This window comes from Athene cunicularia (assembly GCF_003259725.1).
Source record: "Athene cunicularia isolate RWA chromosome 4 unlocalized genomic scaffold, athCun1 chr4_part2, whole genome shotgun sequence".
In the NCBI taxonomy this organism is placed as follows: domain Eukaryota; kingdom Metazoa; phylum Chordata; class Aves; order Strigiformes; family Strigidae; genus Athene; species Athene cunicularia.
Genome location: NW_020799099.1, coordinates 14,126,659 through 14,143,641, shown reverse-complemented (window position 1 = coordinate 14,143,641; position 16,983 = coordinate 14,126,659). Strand labels below are relative to the sequence as shown.

The 16,983-nt window shown below is 39.6% G+C and overlaps 2 protein-coding genes across 4 annotated transcripts in view; one reads left to right on the top strand and one right to left on the bottom strand.

Moving 5' to 3' along the window:
- The window catches only part of UBA6 (ubiquitin like modifier activating enzyme 6), a 32,309-nt gene extending 28,480 nt beyond the window's left edge, over nt 1-3,829 (top strand). For 2 of the 3 annotated variants that reach the window (XM_026847993.1, XM_026847995.1), the window contains one exon: nt 1,992-2,127. In XM_026847993.1, the coding sequence (XP_026703794.1) occupies nt 1,992-2,127 (136 nt within the window). Of the gene's footprint in view, nt 1-1,991 lie in introns of all 3 variants that reach the window. The other variant, XM_026847996.1, reaches the window with a different exon arrangement.
- A 3,436-nt stretch (nt 3,830-7,265) lies between these two features.
- On the bottom strand, nt 7,266-15,122 carry STAP1 (signal transducing adaptor family member 1). The gene is made up of 8 exons (XM_026847916.1): nt 14,985-15,122; nt 12,515-12,586; nt 11,744-11,857; nt 11,000-11,056; nt 9,921-10,078; nt 9,163-9,291; nt 8,448-8,517; nt 7,266-7,614 (listed from the first exon to the last, which is right to left on the bottom strand). The coding sequence occupies exons 1-8, from the start codon at nt 15,120-15,122 to the stop codon at nt 7,501-7,503; spliced, it is 852 nt and encodes a 283-aa protein (XP_026703717.1). The 3' UTR covers nt 7,266-7,500.
- Nucleotides 15,123-16,983: the final 1,861 nt, after the last annotated feature.

The window sequence follows — 16,983 nt, the reverse complement described above, 5'->3', positions numbered from 1 at the left end:
ATGTACCTTAATTCGAGAAGAACAAGACTAATCAAACCTTTTAAAATTAGAACTTAGGGTGATATTTAGCAACATAGCTCTGAAAGAATTAAAACACTTATTCAGGAAGGAGTTAATGTATTGGTTGCAATTGAGATTTCTTGAAGTCTGTTCAGTTCATAGTGATTCCTTGAATTTCTAGCTCACTTTATGTCACTTGAAAATGAAGACAGTCGTGAGGCTTTGCAGGGCTGCTCACTGACAGGAAATTGGGGTATAATAAACTGAAAGTTTGGGAGGATGTGAAGGCAGGGCATTGTTTTTTGACTGATAGGCCTTTGCAAAGTAACAGCCAGATCTCACCCAGGTTTAGCTGTAGCTTTTATGTTGATTGAACTTGTTTAGCTCAAAATTTGTTCCTTACAGCTCCTGTGAAGTGTGTGCTGATCAGGGTTCACAGGCTTTGCTAAAGCAAGGGGATGCATTCGTCAGTACTGTTTTGAAGTTCTGTCAGTAGGTAATCTCAGGCAAAGTGGCATATGTTATGGGCAAGCTACTTCAAAATTCCAGAGAGTGAAAAGCTTCTAAGTTTGTAGAGCTTTTAGAGTGTCTGGCATACTAAGATGTGAATTTACAGCCTATCTCAAAATAAGTTTTTAATATTCTTTCTCCTACAGCTGTATAAATCATTTGGAATGAGTGGGGTGTGTAACAAAGTCAAAGGCATGGTGTGAAGCTGCCTTCTTGTGACTATCAGGATTTGTTATTACCCTGAAACTTGGTTCAAGCTTTCCATGTAGTTATGGCAACCTGGGGTTCCGTTACAAGCAGTCCTCAAAGCTTTATAAGATATGTTTGCACAGCAAACTCTGGTCTTGCTTGTGTGTTTGTTTTTCTTAGTGTTTAAAATCTTTCTCTGGCTAACATAAGCATTGCAAGACTGTCTTTATTTTAGAACTACAACACTGACTGGTAGCATACTCCTTAAAAGCAAGTTTTAGAGACATAGTGATCTGCCTTGCTCTGTAGCTTGGGGCTTCCTCATGCAAATGGATATGATCTCCGTATATCTGCTGAGAAGAGGCTAATGCCTTGTGTTCTTGCAAACGAACTTTGGGGAAAGCAGCTTTTTGACCTGTGTGCTAAAAGCATAGCCAGAAGGGAAATCCTTCTCTAAGTGACCTCTGAGGAATAGAAATGAGTGACTGTATTCCCCCAGCCTCCTAGCATTTGAGCTGGCCTCATGAACTAGTGCTCCGAGTTGGCAAGAAAGTAATTCTGAGGCATCTAAATGTATGAAATTAAAGTGATTGACCTTCTACTTCAGTATTTTATTGTGCAACTTTCAAGCAATAGCTGTAGCTTTTGAGACTGCAGAGAGCAAAGGGGAGAAGTTGCACTAAGACATGACACGCTTACCTAGTTTAAACTCACATTGTGGTCATGAGGGAAGAAGTCTCAGATCCTGGCTGGTTTCCCCCCCTCATTGCTGTTCACTTTGACATACATTCAAGGACTTAAGTCCTGACTCCAGTAGAATTACATCCCATCAGAACTGCATATCTAATGTTTGCACTGTAATGGTTCTCTGTAATAATACATTAAAACTAGCCATTGTTGGTGGACTGAGAACTTACTCCTCCTCATTGACCAAAATCCTGCACAGAAAGTGAACTTTGCCTTGTGCCTCAGTAGGACACCAAAGAGAAACTCTGTCAGTGAGGAATCCCATCTGAAACTGGTCATTTTCTCTTTTGTACTGAGCATTTGTTAGCAAACAATGTAATAGGTTGCTAAAGGGCTAAGTCTGTCAAGAAAATGGAATAGTGTTCCTCAGGTGGAGAAACAGCTTTTGTGTCAAAATTAAAAGGTGGCTTATTCTCCAGTTTAATCTGGTTTCTAGCATGTTTGGCTTTATTACTGGCAGTGAAATTCATCCTAGGCTGGCCCTGAATTCTGACTGCCAGTCCTCCTCCTGGTCTGTTAACAAACTGTTCTTCATTTCCTTGTAGGATGCAAAAGCTCGTGAAACCATCAGCTGATAAGAAGTATGTGGATTTGACAGTATCATTTGCTCCAGAGACTGATGGAGAGGAAGACTTGCCAGGACCACCAGTGAGATACTACTTTGTTCAGGAAGACAATTGATGGTAGAGACACACAAGTCACTCCTGGACCATTTGTTCTGAAAGGAGTGTGCTAATTTTCAGCTATTAAAGATGGTACTATATGTTTCTTTTTGGTGAAGCCTTAATTAAAACAAAGGGTGAAAATCAGTGGCTTTGCACTGAAGACAAACTGGATTTATGTTTCATCTCCTGTTTTCTTCAAACCTGTTTGCTCAAAGGAGGTTTGGTCACTCCATGAGATGGAATGTCTAGTATGATCCTTACCTTAAAGACAAGATTTGTATTAATTTGTGGGGAGCTGAAGAAGTCAAGAAGAATGGTGAACCTAATGAATGGTCCCCATGTGCAAATTAGGCACTGCTTAAAGAAGAGCAAAAAATGGGGAAACTGCCATTTTATGATACTCCTGGTGTTCTAAGAACATCTTGAACCCATTTCATATGTTACCTAATTCTCAAACAAGAGTTTCACTCTTGCCATCTACATGTGAGATTTAATCTCATCTGGAAGGTTTAAAGTCCCACTTAAAAGCAAATGAACTGCTTTATTGTGGTGTTGGTACTCTCTTCTGCACAGTGAGTGATGCTGTGTGTCAAGCACCTGTCTTATGTCAGTCTTAACATGGAAACAGGGAGGCAGATCTTGAGTAGGTGTAAATTGTCACAGCTCCCCTGAAGTAAAGAGAGCTGGAGTTGGTGATTATCTGCACTAAGACTGTTCCTTGGGGAATACTGCAATATGGCGAAAGTGGAAACCTATTGGAAAGCTGAGTTAACACTTTCAACAATAAAACTTTGTCTTCAAGAAAAAGTCAGTGTTTGGTGTAGTTGAGCCTTTCTGCTCTTACCAAATCAAAAACACTGTAGCAAATGATAACTCTGAAAGGAGGAACTGGGAAGTGGCTCTGGATGTTTATCATGGCAAACAGTTTTCTCAGCAGCTTCTTCTGGTACCATTTCCTTATAGCAATTGATTATGCTGTACAGCTGTCCACAGGACAAGTCTGAGTCACACTGAACACTGAGGTTTTTATTGTCATCAGTCAGTTACTAGGATATCTAAGTATAAAGAGTTTGCTTAATTAGAAATAATTAGGAACTAGCTTTGCTGCTGTGGTGAGACAGGTGCATTACAGAAACATCCATTACAACCTTATTTTCTCTTATCATTTGAACACTGGATAGTTGAGCTGGCAGTTCTTTTTTTCTCCCAGTGATGGTAGAGTGAATTGGAGTTTGAATAAAAGCTTATAAACTGGAAAACCTTTCTATGTGTTTTAAGCTTTAGAGACTGTGATTGCACATTTATCTTCTGCAGCTGTTGCAAAAGCTACTGGCAACTTGGCTACTTACCCTTGGTCATATTTTTTTAAGCTTTAGGAATATCTTCACATTTAATGAACATTATTGGTTAGGAATTTTACCTCTCCTTTTTTCCCTTCTTGGTTTGATGCAGTCAGGATTAACAGCTATTACACTGGGTACTTGAACACCAAGTTGTATGGAACTGAATAGCTGGAATCAATACAATTATTCCAATATTTGGGATTTAGTCATATCTGTGGGATGTCTTCTGGAAAGTGTATATAGTTTTACAGTCAGTCTAGTTTATAGATATAATTTTCTAGATTAATAACGCTGCTTTTTAAGCTACCTAACTTCATTTTTTTTTTTAAGATCTACTTTTAAAGAAACTTTGAAACAGGAGGAAAGATGACTATAGAGTGCGGTGCTAAGGATCACTTAAAGACTTAGGTCAAGTCAAAAGCACTGTCACCTCTCATAGTTGGAGATTGGGAAACAAATGAAACTGAGTAGGGACACATTAGTGTGGTGTTAACACTATGCTCATGCTTTTGAAGTAAGTAGCATATAGAAGTAGTAAAGTCTCAGTACCTTGCTAGAATGGCATTGGATGGTCCTCAGGGTTTAAAGTAAATTTTTAGATATAATTAATGGTATGGCCTTCATTAGTGACTACACATGCAGCTTTGTGAGACCCTTGCCAAAAAGTCCAGGTCAAGGTTGGCCAGAATTTACAGACATCGCTGTTACCCCTCTACTGCTCTTTTTGTGTGTATCTGTTGGATGGATATCTATTCTGTGGATGGGTTCTGCTCAGTTAAACAGTTGCTAATGGAAAACCAAAATGCATGATGATATTTATTAGCAGTCATTTAAAATTTTCTGGATATAAGTTAACATAGGTAAAATCTTACAAGTAATCTAAAGAGGGTTTTATCTGGAAGAACTGTGCTTATCAAGTGAGTCATTAAAACTGTTTTAAAACTTTCTGAATTGCTCATATGGAGAGTATTTATATTGAAGGTTGTTCAGGGTGGAGTGAGCTGATTCAGTGTGAATTTGTGTTTGATACAGCCCATTTCTCAGTCTGTTACTGCTTTTTATCAAAAGTCTCAGCAGGTGCTCATCATAATCACACTAAAAGAGCTCAGTCACACTGGGCAAGTGAATTTCAGAGTGCTGGTCTTCCAGATCTCCAGTGTTGTCACTACCAGTGCTAGCAGTACAGAAGCTCATAGCTCTATCTGGAATCTGAGAATTGCTTTTTTTTTTTTTTTTTATTGTAATGAAAGTGTCTGTGTGTCTAAGACTGTTTGATGTTCTATTCCCATGGTGCAGCTAGAGCTAGCTATCTTCCTGAAGCAATGGAGAACTGTCTTTCCACTAGAACACTTTTAATAGCGTTCCTTCAAAATTTTATTATTTGACAGAGCACTTGACTTGCAGAGATGAAGTTTTTAATATTATAATAGTATTAGAGATCTTTCTCACTGAAATGCTTTCATACAGAGTTTGCTCATATTTTCACTAGTTTTCCCTTAATTTCTCCCATTCTTAATCGTTGCAGGCATTCAGCACTCAGTTCAACTGTTCTCTGTGATTAATCATGGTTTTTTAATGCTAGGAGTAGTGAGGATTCTGCATGAAGATCATGCTACTGTTAGCAAGACTGTTTTGGCAGATCTCATGGATTTAGGGCTTTACCTATACAAGGAGTAAAAAGTACACATTTTCAGTGTTTTACCCCCCTTTTCCTATGTATGGTGAATGTGAATGGTTTCCTTTTGGGGGGATGGTGGGGAGTGGTGTTGCTTTTTGTTTTGTGTTTTTTTTTTTAAAAGTGCTACATAGAAAGAACAAGAACAACTTTGGTACCAGCTGTGCCTGTGTGAATGCAGAAACCCTGTCACCTGATCACAGCATCTCACATCCTGAAATACTGTGGATTTGAGCCAGGCAGAGTTTTGGATATCTGTCTGACTTATGTCAAACATAAGTAAAGGCTTTAAATTCTTAGTTTTTCCTTGTGTCTTTGAAACAATGTGGCTGTAGGCCAGTTGTTTTAGTAGTTAAGAAAGGAACTGAATTTCAGCCAAATGCAACTGCTTTATTAGCTTGAAAGGTTTATCCATCCTGTTAATTATCTCCTGGTTTGCAATTAAAGAAAGCATACTCTGCTGCAGCACAGTGCAACAATCTAACCTTTGTCCAAAGTTTGGTAAGTTTTGACCAGATAGCTTTTGAGAGTTTATTTTAGTAAACGTGTCTTTTGGTATCTTTTGTGTGGTTGATGAAGTAGCTTGGTGTGGGTGTTTACCCAGGCTGCAGAAAGCTTACTGAGGCTCAAGCTTAAAGGTGTTATGAGTTACAGCATGGATAACACCAGCAGAACTGTCTTGCTAGTAAGTGAATCATTTTGTATGACAAAAGTGCGATTCAATAAAGTATCATGTTTCAACTTCTCACAGCAACACACAAGTTTCAGTTTCCATATCGAGGAAGAGCTGCAACTCTAACCTGATGCATTACCGAGCAGCACCATCTTCAAAAAATGATCATAAGTATTTTCATGAAAAGAAAGTGCTAAAGTCTCATGTTATGTTTGTCCTTTTATAAATATAGTGGGTGTGCCTACATATAGTCACACATAATTTATTATTTAAAAATATACAGGCATTCTTTTAAAATAATCTTCCCAAGCCTTGACTGACTTCCGTAATCCTTGAAACGAGTAATAATTTATTTGTGATTCCCAGCTGATATCAGAGGAACATGACAATCTATCTTGGTCTGGGAATAAGAGCAATTGTACCTAGATCCCTCCCTGTGTGTTTAGTGAAGGCTCTAGCTGCTTCAGTACCTAGATCATAGCTGAGCTCTGTGAATGCTCCTCCACCGCTGTCCTAGAAGAGATGCAGTTTATTTGGTTGGGTTCTTTTAAAGAAAAAAGCTAGGCTCTGGAGCTAGTTATTTACACTAACTATGAAGGAGTGTGTAGCTCAGCAGTGGGTACCCATCCTGGAAGCACTTTATTCAGTCTAGCTGCCTAGCAGAACTTAGAGGCTCAAAATACTAACCTGGGATCTTACTGCTGATGGCTGAAGTTGCTTGTTTTGAAGGCTGGATCCCCAGTTTCCAGGAAGATGGATGTTGTGTCTAGGGTTCAGTGGGATTCCACAGCTGTTTAGTTTGATCAGCAGGGCTCTTCATGCCCTGCTGCCTTCCCTCCTTACCAGCTGTGCAGTCTTGTCTTCCTTGTGCACTCACTGGGGCTTGTTTTGGCTCATGAAGAAGGTAGTTTGGAGAACTTAACCAACTGGGACACTAACTTTATTTTTGTTTAGTTTCCTGCATTAGCTCACGGCAGAGTCTGATGAAGACCCCTGCTGGCACGTAGAAGGGCTGGGAATGTTCATCTGGGCAGGAGATGCCTCAGTTTGCTTGGATTTATTCCCTCCCTCAGTTGCATTATATAGGAAATGCACCAGCCACCTTACTTGAGATGTTCCATCTCCTGTAAGGATTGCATGACCTTGCAGAGCACCAGGGACCCCCAGTTTAAGCTACCCAGACTTGTATTTTCTGCTTTTTTTTTTTTGTCTGTATCGCACAGTGCTCAAAGGCTGAGTAGAGGTGAGGTATCCCTGCTAATGTCTGTCAGATCTCATAAATGTCTCTGATACTGTTACAAGTAAGTAGACAAGAAATGGGGTTTTTAACATGAAGAGTTTATTGCACTGGTATCCAGTGACAGCACTGAGCACACAACCACTCTCTACCTAATTTCAATACAATATTCTTCCCTTGCCTTTTGCAGGGACAATGTGCCCTCTCTTTCCCACTCTTGTCTTGTCTTCTTTTTTCACAGGAATTGGGGTTATTTGCCCTCCTCATACCTCAGCAGTTTCTCTGAGAGAAGCTGCATCATATTCTTGGTTTAGGGCGAACAGATGTTCTGTTGATTGAGAAAGAATAGCTTGAGGAATGCCTTCTGTTTACCTTCCACAGTATGGAGCTCCTGTGCTGCTTCTCGTGCATGTGTCTTTTAGCAAGACTTCCTGTGTGTGCCTTAAGCAACTAACTTTCTTTCAGAACACTGGGTCCTCTGCAGCAGCATGCGTCTCTATAACAAACGGCTTCAGGTTCCCTTGAGTTTGGGTCACAAAGTAACTGACAACATCCTGAAGGCTTGGGAGTGTCACCTGTTTCACCAAAACAACAACAAAAAACAAGAAAAAAAATCCATTCAATAAAACATGCTACATGTGTTGAGAATACATTTTCGAAAACATGCTGGCAGGCTGGGATCCCTAGCAATATTTGTCAAACAACTGATATTAGATTTCCATCCAGCATTTGGATGCTGTGGGGTCTAGGACATCCCTCTGAAATCTATGGTTGCGTTTTGACCCTTGAACATGTAAGTCCTTCCCTTCCATCAAATGAGTAAACAAAGCAAAAGAGAGTTCACTCTCTGCACTGTTGTGCTTTTCATTGACTGCTGGTTCTTTTTCAGCAGATGGCTTTACAACAGATGCTTTTTCAAACCAATAGGATGTTTCTCAGGCCATGAGTTAAACATGTTTTAAGAAAAGTGGAAGAAAACGGTTTTAAACAAAACAACAGGGTCCATGCAGTCTTGCTCAAACTTAAACTGAGTTAATTTTATTTCTCCAAGTTGGATGGAGTGCATTTTGCACTTCTCTAGCTGCAATGAGAGCTAGTTCTTGGGCTTAGTACTGAAGCCTGAGTTGGGGGAAAAAAAAAAAAAAAAAAAGAGAAAAATGAAGCAATCTTGGGTGTTTTGTGAGTGGTTTGATTTTATTTTTGTTAGAGAGAAGATGCTGATGTGTGGGTTTTTTCCCTACTTGTTCTTTGAGATTAGGTTAGTTGGACTAACAAGAAAGGTGAACTCTCTGCATGCTCTACTTTGACTTACAAATTATAGTTAGAAATTTACTAGAGCTTTTCTAATTTTCTGCAAAGTCATATTTCTTACACCTGCTTAAGAATCTTCAACAAGAGAATGGCTCACCTGTTTTTCCAATTTGATAATGTAACTTGTTCCTGTGGACATCACTTTGTAGTGCTTTAAGCATGGGGCACTGAAAGGAAATGAAAGTTGATATGCTGCCTGAAATGAAATACTTTTTGATGTATTGTTGTCATTATAAACTCCTTTTCAGGAGCAATTGCTGTAATATCCCCAGAGTTTACTGAAGGTGTGTGCAGGGTTTGTTTTTGCCTGGTCTTAGTTTAGAAACACCGGGTATTGCAAAAGTCAGTCTTCGTGTCTCAGGTGCCTCTTGTTCTGAAGCTCTGCAAAAACATGGCAATCCAGTTGAAATGTGGTGTGTTTTTAGACTAAGTTACTGTTTGAAAATACTTGTCTCTAGTTTTTAATTCATTTTACGAAGTGGTATGGCTTGTTCCAGTGTCATTCTGTGTGATGATTTCTTAAACTGAATAGTGTTTCATGGCAAACAGGGGAAGCCCATTTACCCAGGGAAATGGGCTTTTGCTGGATGATCTTTACTGCTTCTTTGTTTAATCTAATTGGCTTTGGAGGAGGAAAGAACAAAGAAATCAGTCTCAGGCCCGCCCCTTAATAAGGCTACCTTATTTGCCCTCTCAAAATAGCCTGAAGGTAAGGTGTATGTTTCACATGTCGAACTCTGGGAATTAAGAATTCAGCTTTTAATACAGTATGTACTAGTTAAGAATGGGATGACATTGTGGAATCAACCTACTCCAGTTTGTGTCGGATGGTGATTGCATAGTTCTTACTGTCGCTGCCAGGACGCAGGATCAAATTCCCACATGAAGGGTTCTTTTCTAACATCTCTATTGCTTCTTGCCGAGACACGGCATAAAAGCACCTGCATAGAAGGGAGGAGAGAAACAGCATGAATGTGAGTTATGCTGGCAAGGCCACATCATTTTTGAGCTCTGTGAAGAGATGCGATCTGCCAGGCTAACACCTCTTCACAATGCTGGGCTTATCCAGGGCAACTAGCCATGGCTGCCAAGAGGCATGACATCTGGAGGACTCTTGCTGATGAATGCTACTATAGGAACATAGGATAGCAGTGCTTTGGCCTTCTCGGAGAGAAAGTGAAGCTTTCATACAGGTATGATGCTTTCTGGACCCTTGGAAAGAATGTGAGAAGAGTAACCTGGACTTAACCTTGAAATTCTCAATGGTAATCAGCATTTTCTCAGAAGGGCAGATACAGCAGCCCAACATGTGGCTTTCTGAAAAGTTTTTTAGGCATAGCAATACGCTGCACTCAGCCTTTTCAAAACAAAGCATTGTAGGAAAGCTGCAGGAATAATCTGTCCCTTAGGAAAATCTGTAAACGCCTTAAGGTAGATTTTGTTCACTGAATATTATACAACCCTTGTACAATAGCTGAATTTGGAACCCCTGCATGTAAATAATACTTTGAAAGAAGAAGAGAAGCCTCTTTAGTCAGGTTGAGGTTCGTATAGTTGAGTCGGAGCTTACGTTGGCATAGTGGTCAGTGTACTGCTGGGAGGGCTTTTCCTGCTCAAGGATGTGCTGGGACAGTTGTTACACATAATCCTTTTCTTTTCTTTCTCTAGCACTTCATGCATTCTTCTAAGTTGCCCAGGTAGTAATGACTCATGTGGTGGAACTGACAGCTGAAAATGAACAGCATAGTTGAAAAAATGAAAGAGTGAACAAACATTGTGAGCAATTGTTTTTGTGTGTGCATCATGGCTAATCTCTGAGTGTAGCTGCTGTGCAGAAATCTTTCTTACCTGCTTGGTAATCTGGAAGGTTTGGATATGCCTTTGCATTGAATAAAATGCTGCACACATGTTTTTGTTAAAATAGTGAAATAAGGATATCTGTGTCCTGATTTAGAAGAAATGTCCATTGACAGAATTAGGAATGATGTAAAAGTCCACAATATTTTGCAGTTGCTATACTGCAAAAGGCTGTGTAAATGAAATTTAACCAATTTTAGCCATCCTAATTTTTTTATATGATTTAGCTAGGCCAGTGTAAAGTCATTTGTGAACAAACTTCCTTTATTTTTGTACTGGTCAGTATTAAAGAGGGTCTTGCTATTTTTAAAGTGCATTTACCTAAGAAAAATACTAAAATAAAACACAGGGCTGAGGAGGTTCTCTCAAATGTGCAGTTTGGCCACTTGTTTGGTTATGTCTTTATCCCATGATAAAGACTTAAAGAGTTGTCTCTCTCAGAGCAGGCTCCCCTTTTCACAGCTGCAGGGGATGGACTTGGGCTAGAAGTCCTTTCCTTCCCGGACAGCAAACAGTGGGTTGGGAACTCTGTCTGACCAGCTACCATGGCAGAGTGTGTATTGCATGTGAGCTGGGCTTAAATCAGCCTGAATTTTTCTCTCTTCAGGAAAACAAAACAAAACAAAAAGCAACAACCAAAAAAACCCCAACAAAACCCCTGAACAGCTTAGTGTGTAAGAACACATCAGAAGCCAGACTTTGTGCCTGTGGAAGCCACTTCTGGCATGGGTGAAGACAAAACCCCCTTACAGACACTTCTGACATGAAGTGAGATACAAAACTCTTCCATACCTTTGTTACGGTGAGAATAAAACCTTTCCATTCTTTCCCACATTCACAGTCATTGGCCTGAGAGAAGAGAATATGATGGTATAAAAACTACAGCAATAACAAAAAATGTATGATATTTCATGAGGAGGCCTCAAATCCTTTTCCATGCCTGGAAATGAGCTCCCTGCCAGGTTCCATCACAGCCCAAAACCCTGCACTTCCCCAGTACTACATGTTCAGTTACAGGGAGAAGACAGAGGCAGGAAGGTAAAAAAATTACATGCTCTGTTGGAGTAAAAGGAGAAGGTTATGTGCATTCAAGGAGAAGGCCATGCTAAGGAGATAGGTGTGCCTCAAGTATAAAAACTTCTAGATAGGCCCTGAGCACTGCAGTCTGCATGGCTTCTGAATGGTGGGGTGGTCAGATATTTCATCCCCTTTTTGGTTTTACAGGTATGTGAGCCAGTCAGTGTGATACTTCTTGATTTCTCTTGTACATTTTCTTGTTCAAGTTGTTTCTTGTTTCATATTCCCAGATCCTTCTGAGAAAAATTCGTGATGCCTTGAGGGGAAGTTTCCCTGGTGTTGGGTTTCTATGCCCTGCCTCCGACCCCTGACTGCCTTTTAGTGCTGCCTGGCAGCAGGTTGTACATTTTGGTGTCAAGAAGCCAGCTTGATGCCCATACCAAAATGGTGCTCTGGGTATCTGTGGGAGATGGAGTAAAGTATTAAGTAGTTTACAAATCACAGCTTTCCCCTTTTTACCTTCAGTTCAAGTTCCCCATTTGGCAGCATCAGGATGAACTGTGCAGAGTTATTTTCATCTGGATAAACACTGGTTGCTGACATCAAAGCTGATATATCTAATTTCTGTGAGTACTTAGGAGGGAGGAAAAGAGAAATATCACAAGTTGTAATTTTCACCAAAAATCTAACTGCTTTCTGAAGGAATTGTTTAAAAGAAAATAGACTGAAACTTTTTTGTGCTAGAACTTGGGTTAAGTTTAACTGATAGACGTGCCAAAGCTCAGTCCTTTGCTTTTGTTTACAGAAGCTCTTCTCACTTCCCATCTTAGTCTTCATAATCACAGATTAAATCCACAAGACCTCCCTGAATATTTGCTTTGTGACCTGAACTAAGCCCTCAACTGGAGTACAGTGTCATAACACCAAGCACTTCTTCCTCAGCTGCATAAAGGAGGGTCATGTTACACATCATAATAATTTTACACTTGTGCACAGCTGAAAAAAAAGCATTCAGTAAAATTAGGGAGCAGTGTGGATACTTTGTAGCTCAGGTGCCCCAAAATACTCCTTTTTTGTTCTGCTGAGGCAAACTATTACAATGTTGTTTGTTTCACTCTGGCTTTTTTTGATGTCAGCCTTTCTGTTACAATGTTCAGTACTATTTTTTTTGGACTATGGAGATGAGAGGAAACGACGCTAAGAGATGCCTGCAGTACATAAGGATTACTTGATGAAAATAACTGATGAACTTAATCAGATGAGTAGTTACAAAGATAGCAGGTTACTCACAGTTGGGGCTTTCTTATCATCATAAAAGAAGAGTGTAGTTCCTCTGAGTTCTGTCCAATACGCTGTGAATTCCTGTTGAAAATGAGGAAGTGTCAGTTTGTGAAGATGATCTTTTTAGTTCCCACAAAATGCTGAAAGTGAAAGAACTGCTAAGAAAAAACTGTCGTCATATGTTAGCTTTCAGTGGTTTAAATAGTTAAAAAGCAAGTATGTGTTTTGTAGGCAGTGTAAGAAAAAAGAAGTTCAGTAAATAACTCCACAGGCAAAAGGATATATAGGCTCTAGGCTTTGTCTTCTAGTATCCTAATCCGACATGGAACTAGAAAATCTCACTTTTAACTAATTTAAATTTTTTAAAAACATTTGACAACAATTAGTCTAACAATTTAAAGGGAGAATATAAGGGAAGAGAAATACATTTTGAATGCCACTTTAAAATCTTGCTCTTGCTAAAAATGGAAAATAGTGTGACATGAACACATAAAGACTCCAGTTTTCTGAACACTATTCTCTTGAAGTGTCTGCATTGAATTTTGATCCTGACAGTTTACTTGCTATAGGGAGATCATGGAACTTGATGGTAGTCTGACCTACTAACTGGGCTTCTTGCATTTGAAGTGGTATTTTACATGCTTTGTCTTTAAATTATGTGTAGTAGTGCTCATAAATCAACACCATGCCGAGGTAAATATGATTGTCTGACTCTTCTAACTTCCCTATTGCAGTCATGCCAGAGTGACGGAAAAGGTTTTTCTATTTTCACGTGTCCCTGATACCTATAGCTATTATGGGACTCTGAGTTGGGAAGGCAACTTCTTGTAAAACAGAAACTCTGTTCTAGTTTTCATTTTACTTACTTGTTTTGTGTTTAGGTTGTACCTGTTTGGGTTTTTTTTTGGTTTTTTTTTTTTTTTTTTTGAGGTGGGTATTTAAAACATGGTCGCAAAGATTGTGAGAAGAAATGGCTTGTGAAGTCTGATAGGTCATACAAATTAGGATGAGCAACATGCCCTAGAGTATCCTGCAGGTAATCCTTGCTCTTTACCCTGCTATCTCTTAACTAGTCTTTCTGGTGGTTTCTCTCAAATGACTAGCATTACTAGCATTGAGTCTCTGGACCCCAACATCTGAGCACTGCAGTGTTGTGTTAAGGTAAATATCCTTGTTAAACCATCTGTCCCTGGCAAGTTACTGCAGGCTGTGAATGCTTGCTGTGGTATGGGGCTGCATGTCATGGGAAATTTTTGAACTGCACCTTATGAAAATGCAGTAAAAGTAGTTGCCCAGGAGTGCTTGTTATTGTTTCACAGCCATGAATATGTTTTTCTCTTGGGTGTCTGGTCTCTCAAAAGTGATAATACACCTCATTGATTCACATAAGTCTCTTCAGATTGGCTGCATATTATTGCTCTGCCCTGTTAATCTTTTTAATTCCAGTATGGTAGTTACTGAGTTTCAGGAGGAGGGATTGTTCAGGAATAAAATAAAGTTTTACATAAACAGATATAAATAAAGGAATGTAACAGGGAGCTTTGTTAAACTTGCAGTTGTTCTGCTAAATACAACAAAGCAATGTACTGAATAATTTCTAGTGTTGCAGAAGAATTAATAGTGAGATTATTAGCCCACTTTTTGTTTCTTTGAGTTCTATTTTGTGTGGTACTTGGTTGTTCCCGTGTTTATGAACCACCAAGACATTTTGGTCTTTTGATTGTATCTACCTTTAGCACTGCATGACTCTCTCTACTCTGTCTGTGCTTCTGCATCTACAGAGGTGAGTGTAGGTTGGGTAAAAACGACTTTGTAATTGTAAGTACAGGTATGTAATGTACATGTCATTATCGAGTTCTAAAAAAGGGCAATCAGCTTGAGTAGGGATATGCTCTGAACATACATGCTATTGTAACATACACAAGCATGTAGGCATTTACAGATTTGTGTCTTAAATAGTTATATTGGGTAAAAAAAATCACACATTTTCCTAGTTAGCCCATGTATGTTAAATCATCAGCCCTTACTAACAAGAAGAAGGAAAAAAAAGATGTAGAAAATCTCATATATACTTCAGATGGCGTGTCACTGAATACTTCAGTATGGACACTGTTCTCCAGTAAATAGAGAACGCATCGGAGCAATATAACCATGTCATACTTTGCTCTTGGTATTAAAAATGTTGCATTAGCTTTTCACCATGGTGGTAGCTATGAAATCAGTCAAACCCAATTCACATTTCAGTAAGTAATAGTGAATTATAATGTATCCCAGAGATATTGATGGTTACCTTACATAATTTATTTTATATACACACCCTCCCCCCCATAATAGGAGCAGAAATAAACAGATACCATTATTTCAGTGCAACCATTTGTGTCAGCCAGTGCTGAGAAACATTTCCCCCCGCAGACCTGTAGATCCCAGCAATATATTGTTGAAGAAATACTTTGACACTTCCTTGGACTGCATGCCTTACCTGGCATCTTGAGTGCCGGACAGACAGGTAACCTTGCAAGTACAAAGGCAGACCAGTGATCCTCTGCCTCTCCTGGAAGATTTGCCGGGGGGCTGGCTTAGGAGTTTCCTCGGGCTGCTCCCTAATGCCTCTCAGCATCCTTTAGATATCTCGGTTGGATATTCTCTGTTGCTGTGCTCCTTTTTTCCCCTTCACTTCTGTTGCGCTCAGTCTGCTCCGTATCAGCCTCAGTCAGAGAACTCGCCCTGGTGAGAGGGGGGTGAAAAAGCAGCACCTCAAAGAGGAAGTGTCCGTATTTGCTTTTAGGTCAGCACACACCAACAACTCTGCTTGGTGGACGATCATGGGAGGAACCAAACTGAATAGATTAAAGGGATCTTTTTCCTTTAGAGTGTGCTCTTTGGGTTTTCTCGAGGGAAGGCTTTCAAATGCATGTTGGTACAAAAGTGCACCATTCCTGTGATGGGTGTCACCTGGAGGTCATGGCGGAAAAGTCTCCTTTCGATGGCTTACAGCACTGGACTTTTCATGGGCTGCTGCCACTGGGGAGACTGCTCTTCAGCTGCCTCTGAAATAAAATTTAAAGTTTTCATTAGGAGAATGGATTAATTTTGAGACTGTCAGAGTTGAACTTTCTTTAGCAAATGTCTAGAGGGATTACAGGACGTTAACAGTAATATTGGGAAATAAATCTACCTATGTTTTTTTTATAACTGGCAAGGATAAATCAACTTTGCAATGTGCATGTAGGAAGACTTTTGTTGTGAAAGAGCTAATTAATATACCAAAGCCTTTAGAGAAATTATGAAGGGAGATGGTAGTTCAGGAATGAAATGTTGGCACTGATGAAATGAGGGGTGAAATTTTCCATCAGTTTCAAAGAATCATGATATTTAACTTAGTTTCCGGCCTTTCCCTTAGTGGTCAGAAAGAATAGGATGTAAGACTTGGTGTTTAGATGCTGGTTGCTACAAAATGCAAAGCAAACATTATTTTAAAAAAAAAAAAAAAAAGACTTGTTTTTTATTGAACATCTTTCTGGTCTTTTCTGTTTCTCAGCTGTGCATAGGTGTAGGATGATTATGTAATTGGTCAGTAAGTTGATCTGTGATAGATCAGATAGCTGCTGACCAGCTCTAGCAGAAGAGGGGTTCAGCCCTACATATGAAAATAAATTCTCCATATCATCTCTAAAAATGGCGGGGGACAGGTACAAGTTCTTAGATTTTGACTGAATTGCAGATTTTTATACATGTTCTCTATTGATTGTGGTTAAAGGTCAGAATTTTACTTTATTGTTGAATGTTGCAGAAAAGCTAATGAACATGGGTACCTGCACCTTTGCTTGGCAAGCCTGATGATGACAAGCCAGCACTTAGTCCACTGCTTGCTGTTAAGAAATACTAGGCATTTAAGTAAGTTTCAGATAGAATGAATCACTTTGAATTAGTTTGATAGACAGAAGGAGACAGAAACCCCTGGCCAGCAAATAATCCAAACTGGGATGATAGTACAGGGGATCAAGCTGCTTATCAGACGGACAAACATCCTAGTGATTTTTGGTGACTTGTCTGACAAGCTCTGCTAAAATATGAAGGAATGACGCTGGAGAATTTTAATGAAGTGCAGGGGTGGCAGGGAGAGAAACTGCAAAAAAATTTGAGTGTTGCTGTGTTTGTATATGATGGGCATGAAGAAAGGCAAAATGCTGGACAGACTAAAGAATGGAAAAAAGCAAAAAACAGAAGACAAAGTTACTGGCTGGAATTTATCAGTGAGAGATGGGGGCCAAGGAGGGAGAAAACAATATGGGGTCTGGATTAAGACCAGGTGAAAAAGAAAGGGGAATGGGAAGGAATGCTGGAAGGGCAGGTTATTGGGGGAATTATATACATGTACAATGAAAATGCCCACTCTGTCTGTGGAAAAGGACAAGAGAAGGAAACTATCATGAGGGTGAACTGCCCTGGGAGGACTCAGTCACAGACACTGGCGGGGC

What these genes read in the sequence shown, in the direction of transcription:
- STAP1 (XM_026847916.1), bottom strand. Translation starts at nt 15,122, where the DNA reads ATGCTGAGAGGCATTAGGGAGCAGCCCGAGGAAACTCCTAAGCCAGCC. An exon ending in TTATTCTCACCGTAACAAAG is followed by an intron (nt 10,079 to 10,999) that starts GTATGGAAGAGT and finishes GTTCATTTTCAG; the next exon opens with CTGTCAGTTCCACCACATGA. An exon ending in ACCATCCGACACAAACTGGA is followed by an intron (nt 8,518 to 9,162) that starts GTAGGTTGATTC and finishes ATTTCCTTTCAG; the next exon opens with TGCCCCATGCTTAAAGCACT.